At 46.3% G+C, this 24,710-nt stretch overlaps 1 protein-coding gene across 3 annotated transcripts in view; it reads right to left on the reverse strand.

The window, feature by feature from the left end:
* The window catches only part of TTC7A (tetratricopeptide repeat domain 7A), a 113,315-nt gene extending 99,363 nt beyond the window's left edge, over positions 1–13,952 (reverse strand). For 2 of the 3 annotated variants that reach the window (XM_081069363.1, XM_081069361.1), the window contains exons 1-3: positions 13,451–13,952; positions 5,784–5,947; positions 603–771 (exon numbers count right to left, since the gene is read on the reverse strand). In XM_081069363.1, coding sequence (XP_080925489.1) covers positions 603–771; positions 5,784–5,947; positions 13,451–13,634 — 517 coding nt within the window. In that variant the 5' untranslated portion in view covers positions 13,635–13,952. The remainder of the gene's footprint in view (positions 1–602; positions 772–5,783; positions 5,948–13,450) is intronic. The other variant, XM_081069362.1, reaches the window with a different exon arrangement.
* Positions 13,953–24,710: the final 10,758 nt, after the last annotated feature.

Genomic DNA, 24,710 nt, shown 5'->3' on the forward strand with positions numbered 1-24,710 from the left:
CGCCCTGGGAACTGGTTCTGACCTGCCCATCACTGGATCGTGGCACCACTTCCCTGGGCCGCTCACAACAGGTGCCTAACAAATAGCTGAGGTGTGACAGACTCCTCTACCCCATTGAGTACCCGATTTGTAGCCAATGTCAGCCCCCAGCACCAGCCTGACAATGGGATGGCACGTTGTTTAAGCCTTACTCAACCTGGTCACAATACTGATTCCTCCTGGTAATGGTAACCCTGTGAGGGCAGGTATTACAACCCTGTCTTGCAGACTGGTCAACTAAGGCTAAGAAAGGTAAAGAGGTAATTTGCCCACAGGCGCCTAGTGGGTAACTAGTTGCCAACAGAGCCAGGGCGAGAACCTGAGTCTTCTGACATCCAGCCTAGCACCTGCTGTCAGCCAGCATGCTTGGTTACCACTGGTCTCCACCTGGCAGGTGAGTGCCTGGGCACTACCAGGGGTGAAATAGCCTGGACCTCGGCAGCAGGCCCACCCTCAATACAGCATCTGCTGCCCTACAGCTGCAGCCTGCTCCTGGCACAGGGGGCCTGAGTGTAAGGAGCTGGGCACGAGGATGGGGAGCCCCAGTCGGCGCCCATACCTACCTTTGATGACAAAGGCTTCTGCCAGCAGCCGCATCCGATACAAGGGCTTGTTCCCCACGGACATGTCGTCAATCCCAGCCCGTGCATACATGCTGATGGCATCTCGGTACGAGCCCTCCACGTAATGCAGCTTGCCCAGGATAAGCATGGCCTCATACATGTACTGTGGCTGAAAGGACAAGGACCACATTAGTAGGCTTCTGTCTACTGTCCCCTGTCAGTAGCCTCTATCCCCACCCCTACCAGGTACACTGGGATGAATACTACTCCCACTGAGCCATGACAATTCTAAGTGCCTGCTCAGAAGCTCTCTCCTCCTCCCAGAAGCCTTCCCTACCCTCGAGCTCATGCCAACAGCTCCCTTCTCTCCACACCTGCAGTCCATGGCCTACTTGTTGAAATTCTTATTGAAATTCTTATAGGAGCCCCTAATTGTTCCATGAGCATGTGTCTTAGGCCCCTAGCTAGACTGCAGGCAGCCTGTGGAGACTAGGCTCTGTCTTCTCTCTTCTGCAGTCCCCAAGGCTGGCACTCAAGAAGGAATTCAGTTATTTGTTCTCAGCACAAGTTGGGAGTCAGGGACCCATCCATGTTTTGCGAAGCCTGAAGCTTATAAATCTGAGGGGTCCTCTATACATACATATATGCATAAACACAAACAAATTAGGTGAGAGGCCTTGGAAAGAGCCCACGCAGGTGAGAGGCCTGAAGCTGAAGCTCCCACCCACAGCAAGAGGACCTCTATGGGGAGAGCGGCCACATCAGCAGTGTGGGACAGAAGGGAGGAGAGCAAAGGCCTGCTGGGCCACCTTCCTTCCCTCATCAGAAGCAGGTGAAAGTGCAGAATCAAGTACCTAAATTCAAACCTGTTCTCTCTGCCCTACTTTTTCAAGTGCTGTTTATGCCCAAATCTTCACCCCACACAAGGACTCTCAGGGCCTCCCTCAGGGTCCTTCGAGCTCTGGTTGACCCTGCCTGAGAGTCCTAGCCTTTGACGTGGGCCCAGCTCAGCTCCAAGATGTCCCGCCTTCTGAGGCCACTTGCTCTAGCCTGCTGTCTCCATGTCTGTGCTCAGCCGGCCCACCACCCCTCCGGCCAGGCTCTGGGCACGGTCCCGACCACTAGCATCAGTCCTGTCCACAGAGTTCCCTGGAGATGGCCCCCCCTCCTGGCCTGTCACCAACAGGAAGGTGCTGCCTCTGACTCCTTTCCGGAGTCTGGGGCACATGTGACCCCAGGGGAAGCCTCCACCACTCCCCACCATCTGCTATCCTCTCAAAAGCCAACCAAGATACATGGAGCACAAAACAGCCAAATTTTCCTTCCTCGCCGGTTTTTGTAAATACACATGCTGCCTCGGCTCACACAAGTTCCCAATCGGGAAGTCTCCCCTTTCCCTCATGCTATCCAGATTCTCTTCCATCCTTTGCGGCTTTGCTCAGGTCCACCTCCTCCTGGAAGCCTCCCTTCTGCTGAATTCCTGCAATGCCTCTTCCAAGTGGACCCATTTGGCCTCTGCATGCCTGACCCACTGACTATTGATTACTTCTCAAAGGCTGACTTTTTCAAGGGCGTTTGCTAGTCTCCCCAAATAGGCCACCCACTCTCCTAGATCAGGGTCATAGATTACACACCCCCAGAGGCATGTAGCCGATGGACCCTCTAAGATGGGCAACATCTCTGCTGTTCTCCCCACTGGTTTGAAGCCACAGGCACATTTCCTCCCTGCTCAGCCATGCTTTGCCCATTGTGAGGACAAGCTCATAACACCAACCCTCATCTCCCATCACAGCAATTCTAAGAGCATTAATAGTGCAAAGTTCACAAAAGAACTTTGAACGTTTCTTTAGAAAGCAGCTAGATAAATACAGGGCATGAGTAATTGTTATTATTATCCTGTTCTACCGTAAATGGGGAAAAGGGCAGCTAAGCTCAGAAGGACAATTTTCAGGGCGTGATGAAAGGGTGGGGCTCAGTGGTTCCTGGTGGACCAATGACAGTCTAAAATAGAGCTTCACCAAGCTGGGGGAAAATTAAGCACAATGTGCTGAATGTTTCATAAAGCTAAATTTATACTATTTGAAAAGCTGCCCTTAGTGCTGAAAGCATATGCGTCTTGTTTTTTGGTGTTAAGATGTATGTTCTTTTATGGAATGATGGTAATAGAAGGTGGTGCAGTTTTGCTGTTTCTTTTTTGGGTTTTTTGTTTTTAACTGTCCGTTCGCATATATGGCAGAATTAAAAGTTGGCTACACTCTGTGGGACCCATGTATTTGAATTTGAAATGTTCTTGGCCTGTCAATCCAACAGTCAGGGAACCACAGAGCCCTGGCCCAGTGGAAGGATGCTATGCCGAAAGTCACTCCATCTAGGGCATAATCCTGGTGCTGTGTGGAGCTGGTCTGCCCCCTAGGCTTTGTGCTTCCTTGTCTCTATCAATGAAAAGGGAAGAATGACCATCAGTGGACGCCCAGGTAAGAGGAGAGAACAGATGAGCAAAAACGTCAGAGGCAAAATGGGACCTATAAAAGCAGGAGTGTCGTCATCACAAACATTAACCCAAGTTCCTCTGTCATTATTTTGCCTCCCCTCCGGGCCTTGGGGAGATAGCACTGAGAAGTGGCAAAGACCATGAGAACTTGGGATGTGGAGATAAGGTGTTTAAGTCCTGCACCTGCTACTGTGGTCCTTGGCTGAGTGACTTCACATGTCCTGGGTCTCAGTTTCTTCACCTGGAAAATGTAGACACTAGGAAATGCCATTGAGAGGGTTACCGTGAGGCACCCATGAGATGGTGCAATGCCTGGCGCTCAGTGGAGAACAAGTTATGACAAATGGTTCGTTTGCATCACCCTCTGCAGAACTGAGAGGGACAGGATCTTGGAGATCACTGAGAGTAGGTTTCAAACTACCCCGAGGTGCCTCAGGACCCAGCTCTCCACTCTCCTCCTCATCCCATCAGAGCTACTCAGGATACACGGGAATCTACCCGGGGTTTCCTCTGCTGCCAGGAAAAACCACCCCCAGCCAGAAGATTACCCTCTGGCCTTTGGGGTAAGAATGAGAATCACACACACTACTTTTAATGTTTTATTTTGCCTGATCAACATCAAGTTTTTGGCTTTGGCCTGGATCACAGGGAATTTTTCAGTATGTGTCTTTGATGAAAAAAGCATGATCAAATTTGTACTTAACACACGTGATGTGGTAGACGAAAGAGTTTCTTCAACAATACATGTGGATATGATTCCGCCAATACAAAGAATGAGGCATTGGATGGAGAAAACTCCAAGGGACAGATCTTATGCAAGAAAGCTACTTGTCAAACATGCATCTTACGACTCTAATAAGAAAGTTTTATATGTGGATGTGTGTTTTTAACACACAGAGAAAGGAGTATGGGACACACGCCAAGTGGTGACCAGTGCCCAACTCTGGGGATGGGAATCGGGTGGGGGTGACAAACAAAAACTTTTATTTATTAGTCAAATTATTTGTGTACGTAGTGAATCTTTTACAATAAGTTGGAGTCATTTTTACTTTAAAAACAATTTAAAAATATTTAATGTAGTCTACTGGAAAGAAAAAAAATTAAAAGGGGTCATGGTGGAAAAGGTGGGGACCCACCAATCAAGTCCAACCCTTTTGATTGGCAGATGAGGAACTGGAGGGCCTAAGAGGTCAGGGGACATGCTCAGGGTCAAGCAGCTATTTTAAATTGATGTAAAATCACCCAGAGTTACAATAATCCCTGTCGAGGAGTCTAAAGGCAGCAACCTGAAAACTTCCAGTACACCCTCCCCACACTGCTTACAGAAAAAGCTGGACACTTCTTGGTCTGGTGTTCTAGTCCTCATTCTCTAGCTCCAGTGTATTTTTATAAGCTAATTACCCACCATTCCCTTTTGTTCCTACTAATGAACATATTTTAATGCAATTCGTATAAGAGTCCTTCCTTAGATTACACACTGCTTCCTTAGCTTGGAACGTTCTGTCCTATCTCTGTATGTCCATATTCCTCCCTCTGTAAGGTCCAGCCCTCCCCCACGGACCTAATTCTAGTACTACCATCTCCCTAAGTTGACTCCTACCTCACCCCAAGGAGTGCCCCCCTCGGACTTGCCTGCACACGTACACCACGTCCGCGGCATGTGCCACAGTCCACAACCGACAATCTGACGATAATAGGACTTATCTTCCCAGTAGACCTGCAACCTCCCAGAGGACAGGGTCCATGATGGACTCATCTTTATTGCCCTCAAAGTACACAACACAATGCTCTGTGCATACTAGGTAGCAATCAGATGTGTAGGTCAATAAATATATTACTTTGGAACATGTCTTGAAAAATCACGTCTTTGGGTCTCTAATGACATACCAATACCTCGACTATAGCTGAGATACACTGTCATTTGGAACAGTCTCAAACTTGAATGTGCACATAAATCCCCCGGAGAGCTTGTTAAATCCTAACCAGCTCCTAGATGATGCCCATTCTATGGGTGGACAACACTTTGAGTAGTAAAAGTCTAGAGAAATCTGTGACTCTACTTCCCTCTAAACCTCCCTTCAGTGCCTTGCATACAATAGGTGCTCAGTAAATGCACAGACTTAAACTGGCTTGTCATGTTCTTGAGCTCTTCTGTCGCTAGCCAACTCTGCATGTTTGCTTATTTCCAATTAGATCTTGGGCTCACTGAGGTTTTATTTCCCTGAGACCCCAAAGAAGACCAGGCACGTACTAGGTCAACCAAGTAGTGTCTAACAGAAATATAATTTAAGCCATATAAATTAAGCCACATGTGTAATTTAAATTTTCTAGTCACATTAAAAAAGGTAAAAATATGTAGTTAATTTTAATAACATTTTACTCAACCCAATTTATCTAAAATATTATCATTTGAACATGTTACCAATGTAAAGAATTAATGATCTTTTACATCCTTTGCTTCGTACTAAGTCTTTGAAATTCAGTGTATGTTTTATACTGACAGCACATCTCAGTTTGGACTAGCCCCATTCCAAGTGCACACATGGCTAATGGCTACTATACTGGGCAGCGCAAAGCCAGCCCTTAAGAGGCACTTGCTGCTCAGGTGACTGATGACCCAAGGAGGGCTTGACAGCATACAGGAAGGAGGAGGGGGGGGGGCGGCCAGGCTTGGAGGGCTGACAACTCACCGACAGCTTTCCGTGGTTAAGGATACTACTTAGATGGTTTTTGGCTTCATTCATCTTCGGCTCATTCTTCTCCAGCCAAGGGATGGAGTCTTTTATCCTGGCATTATTCTCCTTTAAACACTGCTCCAGGAGGGCCTCAGCCAGGAGTAATTTTCCAAAGTCATCTGAAAAACAGGGCAGTGACCCCCTGAACATGGCAGATATAGAGACTGGCACATACCCCTTTCCCCATCCACCCTCCCCCACCCCTGCACATGAATGGCCTAGGTCTGAGAAAATCAATAAAGACACTGTGTCCACAAACTTAAACAGCGTTTAAAGAAAAAAAACACAGGCATTCTGTCATGGCACAAGCATAAGTCGCCCTTTTTGGTTTATTTCCTGTCGTTTAGTGGTTGGGGAGGTAGAGTTCCCAGGACTTGGGACAAATTCCCAGAATTTCAAATGAGGGACTAAGTCACACACATGCCCCACTGTGGGTAATAAATAAGTTCTTAAACCAAGAAGGAATTCCTCCCGAACGACTGAAGAGGGAAAATATATGAGGTGGTTTAATAATGCATTTTCACGTGCTCCTAATTTCCATGTAACTATAATTGCACTTCTCCAATTTGAAAGTATTTGAACATACCAGGGATAACCTAGTAACCAAAGTGAAGAATTAAAGCGGGAAGCAGATATTCTTGTGTTGCAAGGCAAATCCTGAACATGTTTAGTACTGGCACTTTCTGGAGTTCACTCACATGTTGGCTGATCTGCAGACCTCATCCCCTGGCAGGTGAATGTATACTGCTTGGTTTCATTTGTTAGCTCCCTCACCACAGTCTTGGGACCACCACAGTTCTGCTACCTACAGCAAAGGTAGCCGGATGGGGTAGGAATCGGATGTTCAGTGTGCAGGGCTCGAGGTCAAGTGTGCTTTCACAATGGCCTCAGGCGGCTGTGCTTGGTGTGACTGGCTCATTGCCCCTTTCCTGCAACCAGAGTGTGGACCAGACCCACCACTCAATACAGGCACCTAATACACAGCTGCCGAGTGAATCAGATCCTCTCCACTACCCCAGCAGGAACCACGGGGCTTAGGGAGTTATGTGCCGATCCAAAATGTCTCCATAATGTGTGCTTGGTCCCATCTCTTCACAGAGCTCTTTCTGCTGCCAGGATGGTGTTCTCAGACTTACTTGCGGACGCCACTCACTCCTCTCAGAATGACCTCAGTTTGCTCACAACTCAAAGCCACTGGTCCCAAATTGTGTGCCTCTGAAGAAGACTCTCCCTCCCTAAGGGAGATTTCATGCCGAGACCATCCCGAAAGCCGAGATCCCAGAAGCCAGTCACAGGAGACTTTCCCTCTGAAGATGCCACAGCTTGTTGGCGGATCCTTTGCTACCTCATGATTTCTAAAACTGACATTTGGAGGAAATGGCCAAAAATGTATCTGGTTCAAATGAACATCCATTCTTGGTAGAACCTCTATAAAGGGCAATTTGGCAACATATGTCAAAATTATCTTTGTACATTCCCTTTGATTCAGCAGTTCCACTGCTACAGATGTCCTTACACTTGTGTAAAGTGACCTACATATAAGGTCATTCCTGCAGTGTTATTTATAATAGCAGAAAATTAGAGACAACCTTCATGTCCATCAACAAGAAGTTGATTAAAGCATGATTAAAGCAATGCCATGTAGCCAGAAAAAAGGAAGCTCTGTATGTGCTGTTATGAAATGAACTCCAAGATAAATTGATATGAAAGCAGAGTGCACACATTGAATGTCATGGGCCACTGTATGCTTATGCGTAAAAAAACTCAAAAGGACACACAAATGTCTGAGAGCCTTGCTGGCTTACAGGGACAGGGGGCAGAGATGGAAGGAGGCTGGCTTTTCACTCTTTACTTCTGGGTACCTTGGAAGGTTGACTCATGTGAATACATTCCCTAGTCAAAAACAAAAGTTTAAATCCACCCCGGAATGAAAGACACTCGTCTTCATTTCCAAATCTCCGCCTGTAAGGAGGGGTGGGCTGCTTACACAGTGAGTGTCTGAGCAGCAGTCCTGGGGGGTGGGCCTCGGGCTCAGTCGCTCTCCCCTCCCTCCTATTTCGCCTCCGTAAAACCAGGGGTGGGGTTAGGAACCAGCTCCTCCCCACGATCTGACCGGCTGGGTCCCCGCCCTCCTCCGCCAGCACGCAGCACCAGCGCGCAGCACCACTCCCCACCCCTTTCGCAGCAGCAAAGTCCACCGGCCACCAGGCCCCGCCCCCGTCACCCAACTGCCCTACACAGGGCTCCTCACGGCTCACTGGCTCCATTCCTTTCATGCCAAGAGAAACCAACTTCCTACCAAGCAACCCTCAATCTTGAAACACTCCCCAGGGCACTCACAGCTCCTCAGAATAATGGGAGTGTCTCCTGAACGCTTGCTGCTCGAAGTTCGGTCAGCGCAGCGGGGTAGGTCTGTGAGTGAGACCGGATCCCGGGAGGTTAGTGAAGACATTTTACCGTACACGTTCACGAAGATTGGTAATAGCGTGACAGAATGATTTTGAATCTGTTGAATGGAATACTGAAAAATTGGGGCGTAAACGTCTGTGTACCTTACAAAAGTATCAGAGCACAGCAGCTTGGGAATGTAGAAACAAACATAAAACTGATACTTCAGATTGTTTGAGAAGCACTGTTCTAAACCACAAGAGTGCCTTTTAATGAGAAAGAGAGACTATTTGTTGAGGGCCTGCTGACTGTGGGAACTCGTTGAATCAGCATAGCCCTAAAAAGTGGATATTCCCATTTTTATAGATGATAATAAAGATATGCAATATTGTGAGGGTCACAATTCATAACAGTAACATATCACAGCCAAAGAATAGTCTATCTCCCCTGCTTCCCATGCAGAGCAGAGCTTCTGGAAATAAAGAACAGTCTAAGAGCTGTAAACCATAGGTTAAAAGCTAATAGTAATTCCAGGGACAGGGATAAGGATTGTATTCACTGTCATACTTATGAGTTAGACTATTTTGTAAACTAATACTTAAGGTCCTTCTCCAGAGCCTTTTGCCCTCTTCTTCACCCCCCACTCAATCTCTCTGTGTTTGGTTTAGCAGACACAGTAGGTGTTGGAAATTTAGTTTTTCTTCTTTGCCCAATTTTTCTCCCTGTGCCATTCTTTCTTTTCCTTTCCCCTTTTCTTTCCATCTCACTATTCTTAACTGGCCAGTCTATGGAACTGAAGGATATTTTGGAATTAAAAGTCTAGATTTTCAGTTGCTAAATAAGAATCCAGGTGGATAGAGGCTTTCCTGTCCTTCTCTAAAGGTAAAGCAAATTGCTTTTTATCATCTTGTTGTCCAAAACCTACTCCCTAATCAGTTTGGGTAAAGTCCTCCAGCTTTTCTCCTCCCAGGGGCATTAGGAAGGCATTCCTGTCAGAGGGAGACAGACTCTGGGGACTGATTCTGGCAGCCGAGCCCAGCCCCCTGCTCTTGACAGAGACCTTAACCAGGCCACCACTTAGTAGCTACTCAGTCATCCTACCCCTTTTGTTTGAAAAGCCTCTGGCCTCTAGCTTCTTCTCTAGGCCTCTCTCAGGGTACCAGGTCACAGAGACCCTTTTAAGGACACCTGCCTCCTTTCTGGAACCCACATTTGCAGGATGGTGCTCCCTTCTCCACAATCTGCCAATTCACTGTCGGTACACCTGGGTCCAGCCAGCAAGCCTGGAGCCCAGACCAGGCCCTTCCTCAGTCAGTCAAATGGGGACACAGCGTTCTCCGCAGCTGCTCACCTCTCAGGACTGCAGAGGGGCTGGGACCTTCCAACCTTAGAGGAGGAAGAGGTCGAAACTAATGAGGCCACCTGCCTCAAATACCACCTCTAACTTCAACTGAAGAGCCACTCAAAACAATCTCCAGTTTAAAAAAAAAAATCATTCAGTTGGAAAAAAAATGGGGGGTGGTGAGTGCAGATTAGGACACACTCAAGGTGGACAGAGAGGGGCAGAGGTGACACAACAAGTATAGAAAAAATATCAGAATCTGGTAGGTGAGTATACAGGAATTCACTGCAAAATTCTTTCAACTTTGCTGTATATTTGAAATTTTCATAATAAAATCGGGGGGGGGCACAGTAAAGGCAGTATGTGGCCTTATTTGGATCCTGATTTGAACAAATGAACTGTAAAATGTCGTCATTAGATTTCTGGAGGATGTGCTAAGGGTATGGTAGTGATAGTTTTCAAGAGTTCTTATTTTGGGCCGGCCTGGTGGCTCAGGCGGTTAGAGCTCCATGCTCCTAACTCCGAAGGCTGCTGGTTCGATTCCCACATGGGCCAGTGGGCTCTCAACCACAAGGTTGCCAGTTCAACTCCTCGAGTCCCGCAAGGGATGGTGGGCTCCGCCCCCTGCAACTAGCAATGGCAACTGGACCTGGAGCTGAGCTGCGCCCTCCACAACTAAGGTTGAAAGGACAACAACTTGATTTGGAAAACATCCTAGAAATACACACTGTTCCCCAATAAAGTCCTGTTCCCTTTCCCCCCCAAAAAAAAGAGTTCTTATTTAATAATACATCCTGAAATATTGCAGCGCCAGGGAGAAATGGGGGAGAAATACTCAAATAAGATGGTTCAGGAGTTTATAATCGCTGTTGCTGATGATGGATACATGAGATTCATCGTTCTCGCTACTTTTTTGATGTTTGGGGAATTTTCCATAATAAAGTTTTCTTTAACCACTTGGATGGGCTCTTTGTTTTTATATGAACAAAACCCCATCACAGCCAACCACATTCTGGGGTTCCCCTGCTCCATCCTGACCAAATCTAAACCGGATGTGAGTTTGAAAGAAAATGTACAAACAGTAGCAACCAAACCCTGGGCAGGTGGTGGGGAGCAGCCTCCCCAGACAGGAAAAGGGGGTTGGGGCCTCTTCTGTGGGAGCCTCTTCTGATCCTTCACTCCCACCAGACCAGAAAGAGGCCCCCCAGCTGGCTCCTCCCCTCTTACTCCCCACAGTGAAATTCATGCTCTGGGATTTTTCGTTTCTGTAAGAAACCGCAGAGATACACAACAGGGCCTCAGTCTGTAAAATGGGGTTCAGCTGGGGTTTAGCTTCTCCTCAGCACCTTCCTCCCCTCTCCCAAATTAGGTAACTGTTGAAGCTTCCAGACACTAAGTCTAACAGGCCAGGTGGGACTTTAAGACTCTCCTTCTGGGCTGCAGGGGAGGTTCAGTGCTAACACTCCCCCCAAAACAGGCTCTTAATTCCTCTAGTGATCAAGAAAACTGTGGAGAGAGAATCAAAATAGTAGATACTCCAAACAACTGCTCCGTGCACAGGCTTTGGGAGTCATTTGTTTTCCTGGCTCATGTGCATGTGTGCATTTTGGAATAGTGTATCTGAATTTAACAATGGGAGAATAATCACAGAAACAAACCCAAAAGTTGGCAGGGGAGACCCTACTACCCCTCAAACTCCCTTGTGCTAGTCCGTTCCCATAGTGAAGCCAGGCCACACGCCATGCCCCAACTCTGTCACTAGTAGTCTTTGTGGCAGGGACCCAGGCTTGGGTACAGGCTCTGCCACATACACATTATGTGACTTCTCTGTGCCTTGGTGTCCCTATGTTTAAAATGGGGACAATAATTTGCCCTCCACACAGCACTGTTTACAAAAATTTAAAAAAATAGAGAAAGCATTTTATGTCATACTATTTATAAACTACGCCATGACCAGTGTTTCCCAATAATACTTCATAGAACATAGTAAGGTAACTTTGAGAAATGTAGTATTTGTACTCTAACCTTGGCTTGTACATCATATACAGACGAGTATATAAAAGGCTCTGAGAAGTCCTGCAGTTTAAAAAAGTCTCTTTACTAATATTTAATCCATTAAGTCCAATTTTTTAACTTTTTTGGCTCCCTTTCTTCCTGGGATACCAATTAATTAACTACTCAACATCCTTGAGACCCCTAAAGAACAGCTTAGGAAATACAGCCTTGTATGGACTCGGAGACGCCCAGTTCCCGTCCTGGTCCCAGCATGCTCCTCTGTGGTGCCAACCTGACTCAGATTCCCACACCTCACCCAGGACCCAATATTCTCCGTGTGGGTCAGTTTCCATTCTTACCCTCACCAGTCTCACTCCACCTCACACCCCACATAGAGGACAGAGGGGAACCTGCAATTTCTCTCTTCTGCCCTGAGTGGGGTAGGCCTCACCAGCTTCTCCCATATATGCACCAGCTCTGGCCATTACCCCTCACTGCCACACTCAGAGCTACCTCAGAGGCTCAACCGGACTGTCTGTCCCTGCCATCTACTGCCCCACAAGGTCCTTCTATCCCTCCTCCTCTTTGGGCGGACACACTCTGCCCTTTTCAACACCAGTCACAGGTCAGTACACATTCTACTTCCTGAAACCCTCTCCCCTTCCTCTGAGTTCCACAGTCTAACACACAGTTGCCCTCTGATCACCTCTCTGCCTCCCAATCCATTTTGGCAACTCTTCAAGCTGGGATTTTGTGCTATATATCTTTGAGAGGTAAGAGTGCACGTGGTTAAAGGATGTACTCAGAAACCTGGGTTCAAATCCTGTTTCAAATCTTGTCAGCTGGATGATCAAGTTACTTTAACTTCTCTGTGCCTCAGTGTCTTTATCTGTAAGTGAGGTAAACAAGAGTACCTGCTTTATGCCGTTGTTGGGAGGAATTAATAAGTTGATTAAAGTGCTTAGGAAAATGTTTGGCACACTGCGTGCTAGATAAGTGTTAGCTATTACTATTCCTATTATTATTTTTCTTTCTCCCCCACAGTACCTTCCACAGGCAGTCTTTTAAAACTCTTTATATCTGTATTTATTTACTCCCCGCCTCCTTCCACAGGGCTCCGAAGTGGCTGCGCACAAAGAAAGGGCTCAGAAGTGGCTGCGCACAAAGAGAGGGCTCAGGGAGGGCTCTCCAGGCTGAACTGAAGGCACCAGGAACAGGATTTGAGACTGGAAGCTGGGGCGGGGTGCTCCCCCACTGCCACATCAGGGTGCTTTCCCTCCCCAGCACAAGAGCCCAGCCCAGCCAAACCAGCCTTACTGCTAAAGCCACCGACTGCCAGGGTTAGATGGGACCCGAGTTCTGCCACAAATGAGGAAACTGAGGCTTACCAGGTCTCTTTCAACACTTTGCCACCCCCTAATCTGGCGCTCATCGATCCCTCGAAGCATATCTGCTGTGGACATAGCTCCTCTATCAACTTGACTTGGGGGAGAGAGAGGAGGAGCAAGGAGAGACAGAGAGCCTTCACCTATCGGAGATTAAGGACCTGGGCGTGGGGGTGGGGGGAGTGTGAGTTAAGGGGCGGTGCGGGAGTCTAGACGGAGCCCTGATCTGACACGTGCAGATACCACCATTTCCCAGTAGCCTGAGTTGCCCACATGATCCTAAGGGGCAGAGAGCAAAAGCCACTTATCTTTCTCTCCCCCAACCTGCACGATTTTTGTCCTAGGGGAGAACCTTTCTTACTACCTTGGCTACCTCTAAGATCAGCAGCACTAAGGAGGAGTAATACCGAAGACGGCCATCGCCGGCCGGGGGCAGTCGGGGCGCGCTTCCTGGAGGAGGAGGCGCGTTTCGCGCGCTAGGAGCCTGTGAACCAGCCCCTTCCCTCACTCACCGGTGTCCAGGGAAGTGAACACGGCGCTCGGGATGGCTCGTCGGTTGCTTCCGCCGCTGGACAGGACCAGCGTCTGCATGTGCCGGACTAGCTCGGGCACGCGGTCCCAGTGGCCCTCGGCGCGGCAGCGATCCAGTTCACTGTCTATCTTCAGGTGGGAGCCGTGCGCGCCCTTCGCAGCCATCTTCGCGCGGGCGCTGTCATGGGCGGTGCGGCCGAGAAGTGGAGACCCGGCCGGGGGCGGCGTCCCGGCTGGGGCGCACAAGCGGGCGGGGTCCACTGGGGCGCGGGCGGCGGCCGGGGCCCGGGTGGTAGCGGGGGCCCGGGCAGCAGCTGGCGAGCAGCGGCAGCCGCAGCACCCAGTGCACCGCCTGATGCCTCCGGGCTGGGGCTCGGGCTGCGCGGCCCGGACGCGTCCAGGAGCAGCCTCCGCCTCTGCTGCAACAATTCTTGGCGCTGCTGCAGCCGCCGGTGCTGCAGCTGCTGCCACAGCCCCCGCCCCTGGCCTGGGCGCCGCCAGCTGCGGACCCGCCCCTGGCCGCTGCTCCACCTCCGCGGGGGCGTGGCACGGCCCCTCCGAGCAGGGCGCCACCGCCGCCGACGCGGCCACAGCAGCCAGGCGCGCGTTGGGCGCTGGAGTCCCGCCCGGCGCCAGCCTCCTGCCGCTAGTGCGGCGGACTCGGCGCTCACTTTAATGCTGCGAGGAGCCCCGGAGCCCGGGGGCGCCTTGCTCCCTGCCCCCTCCCCATCCCATCGGGGCTCTTGGCCTGGGAGACCCCCGCCCAGACGTCCGGGCTTTGAGTGGTGGCCCCGTCACCACTGGTGCCCCTGGCACGTCACAAATCCGGGGAGAGGCTGGTCGGCCCGGCGCCCCCAACTCGGAGAGCAAGCCTCCCAGGACGCTGGCCTCCGCTGCCCGGGTCCGGACTTAACTGGGACGCGCGGGCCTTGTGCTCCATCCCCGGGGTACACCCGAGGAAACAGGCGGGTTCCGAGCCCCTGGACTCTGAACGACTGTACGCTTACAGACCTTTTCCTTTCTTCACCAGCGGAGTTCCTCTTTCCAACCTGATTCCCGTACACTAACCCTATGGCCTGTCTTCTGTGGAATCCTGTTGCCCTGGATTTCTGAGAGCTTTTAAGCTCTTTCTCCAACCTGGTATTTAGTTATTTCTGAATTCTGATGTCTGAAGACAGTGATCAAAGCTGTACAGAGCTCTTGGTCCGGTTTAGTCTGGCGCTGCAGTGTACTAGGAAGTTCAAAGGATTACATGGTGGCCTGGAGGGAGGTGGCAGATGAACCCCCTTTGCCTGAGACAAGTTATGGTGACCCAGCTTCCGGTCCCCTGTAGGGATTGAAGCCATCACACAAGAAATCACAGCATGACAAGCAAAACAAAACAAAACCCTATGTTTAAGTGCCATATTGCATGGCACAGACCGAAGACTCCAGAAAACAAGAGTCAGAGCAAGCTTTTAAGTATAGACTCCTAACAGAAGTTGTCTGCCTTCCACAAAATTTCCAGGCCGTCAGTTGTGCCCACCTTAATGTTAAAGCATAGACTAGGCTTCTGTTCCCCAGGGTGAATTAGAGTGTGTAGGAAATACAGTAGAGAAATTGCCCCAATTTCCAATTCTGGGTTTGCTGACTTAATAGTAGGCAGTTTGATTCCAAAATCTAATTGCTGGTTTCCTTGAACCAATTTTTCTATTTTCTTAAAGGGTCTTCAAAGGCTCAGTTAAATGATTTCCAGAAAACATAGCAGACCCATAAAATCTCTTGAGACCTAAATTCCTTTCCACTCGAAAATCTTAAACTGTGTATTTTGTCTGTAGAGGTTATTCAACTAAAGGAATAAAGTCTATTAAACTAAAAAAAAAAAGAGGGGATCTGCCTTCCTCCCGCACGTGAGGGTCTTCACCACTGCCTGACACGACCTAGGGAGTGAACTTGACCACCTTCAGTATTAGGAGACTCATTGCTTCTCACAGTGCTCCCCACTATCACAGTGGGGAGGTTTTCGTCAAGCCCAGCTTCCTGGTGCCTAGTCCCATTGGGCCCTTTGCTCTGCAACCACCCTGGGTTATCTATTGAAGGCAGTCTTCCTGCCCCCTACTCCACCCCAGCTGCCCCAGGGATACCCTCTTCTCCAGATTCCAAATGCAGCTCCACTCCTTGCTTGGAGTGCAGGATATCCTGACCTTGGGTGCTGCTCTGAGCAGCTGGGGTCTGCTGTGAACTCTTGGAGGCCAGGAGATAGATAAAGGAAAATTGGGACACCTCTGGCAGTTAGAATTTAAGAGACAATTTACTCAATTTACACACACTCCTCCTGGCCTACACCTGTCAACTTCTCTAGCTGGCTTTTGGTTGGTTGCTCTTTGGCTGCCCTTGCTGGTCACCAGAACTGGATTTCGCTAGGAGAGTGACTTGTGCATGTCCTTTGGGCGAGAACACCCTGTGATTTGTCCCGGGTCTGGCATTCCCCAGAATCAGTCCTGGAGCAGGCAAAGAAAAGCAGAGTGGATAAGAGGGCAGCAATCCTCATGGAAATAAGGAAACCTCCCCTCTTTCCTCCTTTCTCCTGTCCTTTGCCAGCCCTGCCCCCAGGTAACTAAATGAAAGGGAATGGCTGCTTGTTTCTTTGACATGTGTTCCAATATTTGTGTGGGCATGGGCTGTGGTGCAGAGGAACACTCCTTGGCAGGGAAAGCCCTGGCTAGTATGGTTAAAACTCATAAGGAACTGCTGCTTCTCATCACTGGAACACATGCCTGATCCCTTCGCGGCTCTTCCAGCGGAGACAAGACCCCAGCCTGCTAGTGACCAGCATTGTTTAGGGCAGTAAGAGTGATTGTAGAAACAAGAACAAAGAACCACCATGATTGTATTAGTTATATTTACCCAAATAAAAGGCATAGTGTGGTGGTGGTTTTTATTTTTTAACAATCTGAAATCTCCCATGAGAGTTTAGGACAAACTCTGATAAAGACTGCTGTCATTTGCCCCAATTTCCAATTCTGGGTTTGCTGACTCGAAAATATAACTTGGGAATATATGTAACTTGGGAAGCTGATCCAGCGAAGCTAAGCTCATTGCTTACCAGAGGGACGGAGAGCATTGCGTTCACAGTAGCATCTCAGAGGAAGTAATGAAGTTCATGGGAAGTAAATCAACTTGCTGAGAAGTGTGCATTTTCACAGGGCAACAAAGATGGTACAGCATGAGGGACCATCTGATTTAAAAGGGACCCTAAAACCAAGCCGACAAGATTCTACTAGTTTAGCTGATGTCTCAGACAGGGTGGGGAGGTTCTTGCCACTCACGAGGGAGGCTGTAGTAAGCTATTGGTCGTTTTAAGTTTTTTAAAAATTTTTATTTATTTACTCGCTTTAGTAAGAAAAAAGTTCACAGAGTAATTTTTTTCTCCTTAACCTTCCATAAAATGTTGGCAATGTGGCAAATGTTTTACAAAAAACAGTTTAAGAACAGTTAAAGTGCCTATAACTGTTTTTTTAAAGTTTATATTAACTGTGCTTTACTAAATAAAAGAGGAATTTTTCTTCTAATTTCCAGGCCTGTTGAAGTAAGTTATTGGTCTTAATTCTCATCAAGTTAAGTGCTTGGTGAGATTTCTTCTATACTTTTAGGTTGAAAGGTTCATGATATTTAGTTAGGCCTGGAATGGGAACTCATTTGAACTCAGAAAAAGCCTGTTCCGGTTTGGGTTCCCAGAGAAAATGTTTGGTTACCAAAGACTTGGGTCAGTCGAATAATGGCATGGGAATTGCAGAAAAGGGGAATACACTGCCTGCAGTGGCCAGTGAGACCTAGGAATCCTCAGGCTTGTTTCTTAGTTATTGGTGGGGAACCTTTTACATAGCCCATTGTTGGGAGTAAGATAATTACCTCCATGGGATAAATCTTGTCTTAGGTCGCACAGTTTCCTTTGACAAATTGTAAACTTCTCTATGGAACCCATATGCCCTCTGTGAGCTAAAAGAGGAAGCAGGTAGATAAATCAGTCTTTGAGCTCACCTCATCTTTGGAATACAAAAGATGGTCCACATATTGGAGAACAATAGACTCACAGGGCAATTTGAAGCTCTTGCGGTTCTGGTGGAGGTCTTGTGAAAAGCAGAAGGATACCTCAGTAAACTGAGGCACAGCAGTCTAAGCATGTTGTTGATTATCCCTGGAGAAGACAAACAGTTACTAACTTTGGATTTAAAGCACAACATAGTTCCACAATTATGCTAGTCAGTCTCCTTAGGCCTTGGAGATAAAATAATACTTGAGTTTGGTTCCAAAGGGAAGCAGAGAGTGAAGAATTTATTTATGGTCCTGGGGACCTAAGCGAATCTATATTCTTGCCCAATGGATTTCTCCATGGGACATAGGAGTATTACAAGAACTGGGAGGAGAAACAAAGACTCATTTCTCTTTAAGGCTTTTAATTATTAGTTCTATTCCTTCTTTAGCCCTTGTTTTAGAAGCTGTTGTGTTAGTTGGGGTGGGTCAGTCTGATTGAACCTTGATGGGTTTGGCTCCAGTAAAATAGATAGAAAATCAGTGAACTTGTTTGCCCACAAGAGAGCTTCAATCTGTGCCTCATCCGCACACAAAAGTACTGGTTCATTAATATCCAAATTAACCAGGACCTCCCAGACTGGAAGGAAGAGACCATCAGGATAGCGTTCTCACCATAAATCCTTTGCTGTTAAGTTAAAGAGTGTAGTGTCACAAAGGAGAAAAGAACATTCCTTGGTTAAATGTTCCAGGCTGACAGTTAAGGGCTGGGGTCTGGAGAAGGCTTGATGAGGATTATTAGATGCATCACTGGAGACGTTTGTTGACATCAGCGAAAAGGTATAACAGTGCTCGGATTAAAGACTGATATTGTGTCCATATGGATGAAAGCGTTGTAAGGTTGTCCTTTAATTTTTAGAGAGACGCTTCCTTGCAGGTTTAAGAGTAGAATGGGAACTTGAACACATTAATTGATAACTTTTTTTCTTTTTCCTTTAGTTTCCTCTAGAGCTCTTTCAAAATAGAACTTTCCAGCTTTTGGACCTCTGGCCATGGGGCTGTTTTTCATTCCACTTTTTGCTTGCATATTAAATCCCCTATTTCTGGTTTAAGGCCATGCACAAAAAGATAAGAGGGACACCCAGGGTTAAGTCTGCTTAAGGATTTACTCTTGAATGCTGTCCCTAGGTGTTAAAGAACTTATCTCTAAAGTCTCCATTCGACCTTTTTTTGGCTTGAAGAATTGAATCAGAGCACAATGTATTTTCACATTTAAGATAAAGGACAGCCACCCAAAGACCTTGACTAACATCTACAGTTTTTCTAAACCCCTTCAGTTTCCGATGCAATTCAAGGTCTTTTTGAAGTCACCCATTCTGACTTCTTCATTGAACTTTTTGCATCTGAGATTCCTACTACCATATGGACTAATTGGTATATATGTAACTGCTCTGGATAATATGTCCGTCAAACTATCCTAAATTCCTTTGCAGTGTTCTCTGTCTTGTCTAGACCTTGGAGAGTCTTTGACAATGGCTTTCAGCTGAGAATGAAACCAGAGCTTAAAATTCACTATGCAAGGTTTTCTCTGTGCTGAAGGAGGGTTTGCCTTAAAGAGGTAAGTGAGGTTTGGAGTATCTGGTTGGCCAGGAGGGAATGGGAGTAGGTCAGAGGGACAGATAGGTCAGCAGGAGCTGGAGGAACACAGGATGAGGCAAGAAGAACAGTAGGTGTGAGGTGTGATTTGGGGAGATCTACAAGACAAATAGTTTTACGAGTCATTCACGTTTTTCCTTTGCTTTGGCCAAGGAATCTCTTGAAGTAATTTTGGAATCCTATTTCTTTTGGATGCTTTTTTATGCTAATTAAAAAATGTAGACCACTGGATGTTTGGGATTGTGTTCCCTTTCTTTCTAAGACACTACTCAGGTAAATAGCTTTGTTCATATTAAAAACTCCTTGTAATGGCCACTGTAACTCTAACTTCTCCTCGGTGAAATGATGCTGCTTAGAAAGATAAGTGCACACATTTGGGCCACAGCATAAATACATGTAAGAAGCAGAAGTCAGGTCGCAGGAAGGCATGGACCGAGGTTTATACTGAGAGAACCCATTGAGAGCCTGGGAACGGTCAGTCGAGAGTTGCTTAGGGCACCCCAACCTCACAGCTAGACCTTATCCAACCACAACTCTGATGATGAATTTACAGTGCCCGGCAGATGGAGGGTGTGGAGAGATCTCTGTTGAACCAAACTCTCACAGACACACAAGTCTGAGGAAAGTTCTCATTAGATGTGGATCCAAAAGTCATGCCTCCCAAATTTCAGGATAACTCCCATCTGGGCTTTGTATCCATTCTCTCCTGCCTCCTCAATAACCTTATTCTTTCAAATTTGTCCACTCTACTGTTTATTCAATCTCATTTTTTGCTGGTTCCTTCCCAGAAGGATTTAAAGATTCATAAGGCCCTCAATCTTTTTTTTTTCTTTAAAGAAATAGGCTATGGAAGAAGGGGCATCTACTATGTATCTAGTAAGATCCAAAGCCTGCTCCATAAGCGATCTCTAAAGTCCAAGTAGAACCTTGCAAAGGAGATAAGAGAGGAATATGTGGAAGGCCCTGACTCGTAAAGACAACCCTTCCTGGATCTTGTGTCTCCCTCTAGTTACTTTTCTTTCCCTTTACAGCCAGTGCTTGAAAGACTTGCCCACACTTGCTCTACCCAGTGCTTATCCGCCAGCCACTCATCACTCGCTGCAATTTGGATGCTGCCCAGCACTCCACATAAACTGCTCTCTGAGCCCCAAGTGATACATTTATCACGTTGATAAAATTTCAGTTCACATCTGAGTCCATATCTTGCTTGACCTTTGTATCACTTAGAAATGCTTTGGACTGCAAGTAACTGTCTTAGAGTGGCTTAAATAAATAGGAGTTCTCCCCACATAACAGGATATGTGGAGGTAAGCAGTTGCTGGTGCTGGTTCAGGAGCCCCAGGGCATTGGGGTAGCCTTTCTGAAATTCTCCCCCACTTCTCTTCATGGTTGAGGATGATTGCTGAGGTGGTACATCCCTCACTCAGGGCTGAAAGAAGGGGAAAGGTCTGCGCCAGTCACATCTCTTATCAGAAAAGCAAACTATTTCTCAAGTTCCCCTTGTTTCATTGCCCAGAAGTGTGTCACATGGCCATCTAACTGCAGAAATGATTAACATTTTTAAGGCTTTATTGTGGAGATAGATAGACTAGAGAGAAGAGGGTTGAAATGGAAACTGGGCTACCACCAAGTGTTAGAATATTTAAGTCTTCTAGGGGCTGGCCTTTGTGTGCTCTATTGCCTTGGAGGCAATTCAAAACACAGCTGCAGGTGAAGATGCTACACTTAGGCCATCTTTGCTACTTTGGGCCTCAATCTTATTTCCTGATAAAGCTGCCTTTTCCCTGTCTTCCTTTGTGCTGGTTTCAGCTTGGATATAAAAGAAAATTGTTTATTTCAACCCAGCAAGGCTCCAAGTTGTGAGACTTGGCCAAATTAGGTTGTAAGCTGTAGGTAAGGAGTTCCTTGCCTATCAAGGCCTTATTTAATCTCTGCTTTCAAATCAGTCATCTCTAATCTAGATTTGCCACTCTCTTGAAGGACTTTGCTAAAAGCTACTAAAAACCAATACATTAATGTTCTATATTGTTCCTGAGATTTCTCCTACAATACAACGTTGTTTGGCATGTCGTTTATATCCAACTCCAGCAAGTGACAGCAGTTTGACAGCTTCACTACTGCTTAATAAGTTGGTCATCAACATTCTAATTTGGAATAGAGTCTTCTCTAGGGCTACCTTAACCTTTGGTCAGCCAATTCCACATTTTAGTGTCTGTTTTTTGTGTCCTACTTCTGGTACCAAATGATTTGCCTGTTAGGAATGGGTTCAGCGGCAAGTTATAGAATACTCACTTAAAAATGGCTTACACGAATGTACGAGATGTGATCCAACAATATGGTGAATGTTTAAACTAAAAAGAATTTTTTTATAGTAAAGGACACATTGCCATTAACCCTCCTCAAAAATACTCCCCCTCAGTTCGAACACACTTATCCCATCATTTTTGCCACTCTAAAGGAGTTCTGAAATTCCTCTTTTGTGAGCGTCTTTAGTTGTGCTGTCTCGGCTGCCTCGATGTCCTGAATTGATTCAAAATGTTTAACTTTCATGGTCATTTTGACTTTGGGGAAGAGCCAGAAATTTCATGGTTCCAGATCCAGTGAATAAAGTGGATGAGGACACACTGTAATGTTTTTATTTGAGAGAAATTGCCTCACCAGAAATGATGTGTGACATGGAGCCTTTCCATTGTGATCTCAAAATACAGTGAACGCTGCTGCCTGCCGGGTACCATCCAATAGAAAGGCAGGGATCTTCAATATGGGAAGTGGCACGTTGAGCCTTAGTAACAGAGTGTGACAAGTTTCAATTTGTTCAGTGCAATCATTCAGGTGTGAGCTATGGTTGAGACAAGGTGTGCTTTAAAGTGTGCCATAAATCATGGATCATGAACAACACAGCATGAAATGGGTAAACGGTTTCATCCTCCATCATGACAATGCTCCGTGTCACACATTGCTTCTGGTATGGCAATTTCTGTCAAATAAAAACATTACGGTGTGTCCTTGTCCAACTTATTCACCGGATCTGGCACCATGCGACTTTTGGCTCTTCCCCAAAGTCAAAATGACCATCAAAGTTTTGAGTCGATTCAGGAAATTGAGGCAGCCAGGACAGTGCAACTAAAGATACTCATGAAAGAGGACTTCCAGAACTGTTTCAGAAAATGGCAAGAACAATGGGATAAGTGTGTTTAAAGCAAGGGGGAGTGCTTTGAGGGGGATTAATGGCAATGTGTCTTTTACTGTAACAAATTTTTAATTTAAGCATTCACTATTTTTTGATCATACCTCATATTGTCTCACTCATCGATGAGAATGGGCAAGAATAGAAGCAGGGAGGTCATTAGGAAGCTCTCAGAGTAGTCCAAGTAGCAGAGGATGGTTCCTTCAATGTCAGTTATACCTCAGTAAAGCTCAGGGGGGAAAAAGAATAGCTCCCAGAATTTTGGCTTAAAAAACTAAATAGATGGTAGTGATATTCACTAATATGGACAAAACAGAGAGCTATATGTTTGGGGTGAAATTTAGTATTTTGTGGAACAAAGTTGAGTTTGAGATGCCAGTTAGACACTCATGTGGAGATGTCGAGTAGGCCGTTATTTATAGGAGTTGGACTTACAAGTAGAGGTCATGGTGAGAAATACAAATTTTGGAGTCATCTTATAAATGGCACCAAAAACCATATGACTAGATGAAATCACAGAAGGAGCGTGGGTAGGCAGAGAGGAGAAGTGTACTCAGGATAGAACCCTGGGCCCTCTGATATTTATAGGTTGAACAGAATGAGAAGTCAATGAAAAGAATCCAAGAAAGAATAGCCACTGAGGTAGGAAGAGTGCATGGTGTCAGAAAACAGAAGAAAGTTTCAAAGTGAAAGTGGTTAGCCGTGATGAATAGTACTGAGAGGCAAGTAAAAACAGAGAATGAGAAGATACCGATTGATTTAAAGCATGGAGATTGCAGTTTCAGCAGTGTGGGGAAAATAACAGAGAGCAAGGTTACATGACGATGGGAATGGTTTATTAGAAAGGGAGCAATTGGTGATTCAAGAGAGAAAAGGATAGGATCCACGGAAAAAGTGGAAGCATTCGTTAAATAGAATAATATTTTATTCATCTATCAGACACTGAGCTTCTTGAAGGAAGAGACCATGTCTTATTTGTATTTCTAGTTAACTCCTAGCTTAGTGCCAAGTACATAGGAGATACTCAAGAAATGTTACTGAAAGGGTGGCCGGTTAGCTCAGTTGGTTAGAGTGTGGTACTAATAACACCAAGGTTACTGGTTTGATCCCTGCATGGGCCACTGTGAGCTGCACCCTCCTTAAAAAAAAGAAAGAAATGTTACTGAATTATTGAATAAATGAGCAAATAGAATGGATGGATGGCAGATGCAGGGCTGGAAAATGAACTAGATCAAACTAACTCAAACTTCAGAGTAAGGAAAGGAGACGGCGTATTGAATTAATAGGGTTTCTTCAGGGACTTTGGAATCCTGGGACTTTTCTCTGGGATAGGGTTGAAAGAACTCAGATAAAAGTTAGAGAAGGAATGAGTCACTGTCAATGGCAGTTGTCTTGGCCAACTTTCAAGGCACTGATCTGCTAAAGCAGACTACAGGTACCATATTTCCCTGAAAATAAGACCTAGCTGCACCATCAGCTCTAATACGCCTTTTGGAGCAAAAATTAATATAAGACCTAGTTTTATTTTACTATAAGACCGGGTCTATATAATATAATACAATACAATGTAATATATAATAATATAATAATATAATACTGGGTCTTGTGTAAGACCAGGTCTTAGATTAATTTTTGCTTCAAAAGACACATTAGAGCTGATGGTCCAGCTCGGTCTTATTTTCGGGGATATACAGTAGAGTTCTGGAACAATGTACTTACTTAACCACTTTCCCCATCTCCCTTTCTTAATCCAAGCTCATATGAAAAATGATTCTGTATCTTTATGGAGACAAATGGGAGACTGTCATTTTAAAAAGTGACAGTTCCACATTTACCAGTGGTCAATAAATACTCACTTATTTTTTGACCACTTCCTATTTTTTAGGAAGAAAGGTATAAGGGCAGGGTTATGAGGGGCTCATATGTTTTGTTTATGAGTCTGTTTTGTTGTTATTGTTTTGAAATGCATGTCTTCTATTGAGATAGCAGCTGATTTCACAAATTGCACAGGCAAAGTTGTCTTTGTACTGGGCCACCCATAAAGTCTTAGTGGGATTCCAGTACGAATGATTGGGTATTGCGGAAGATGCCGCTTGTGGAGAAAGCAGTCTGGAAATGGGCCCATCTTGGAAACAGGATTCAAGGCCGACTCCATCGTCTTCTAGCCATTTCATTAGGAAAGGAATTAGGATTCTTATTATCTTTCTTCCCAATTTGCAGTTGGAGGAACCGCAACACCTGTAAAAGGAGAGGCGGAAGCAGAGCTGGAAACTAGCTTTGTCATCCGCCCCATGCCTGTTCGCCATCCTACATCCCACGCTGGACTACATTCCTGGGGATTTCTGGGGTTGACTGGCAACCATCTGGGTGCCTGGGGGTTCGAGCCG

Source organism: Rhinolophus hipposideros, assembly GCF_964194185.1.
Source record: "Rhinolophus hipposideros genome assembly, chromosome: 12".
NCBI classification, from domain to species: domain Eukaryota; kingdom Metazoa; phylum Chordata; class Mammalia; order Chiroptera; family Rhinolophidae; genus Rhinolophus; species Rhinolophus hipposideros.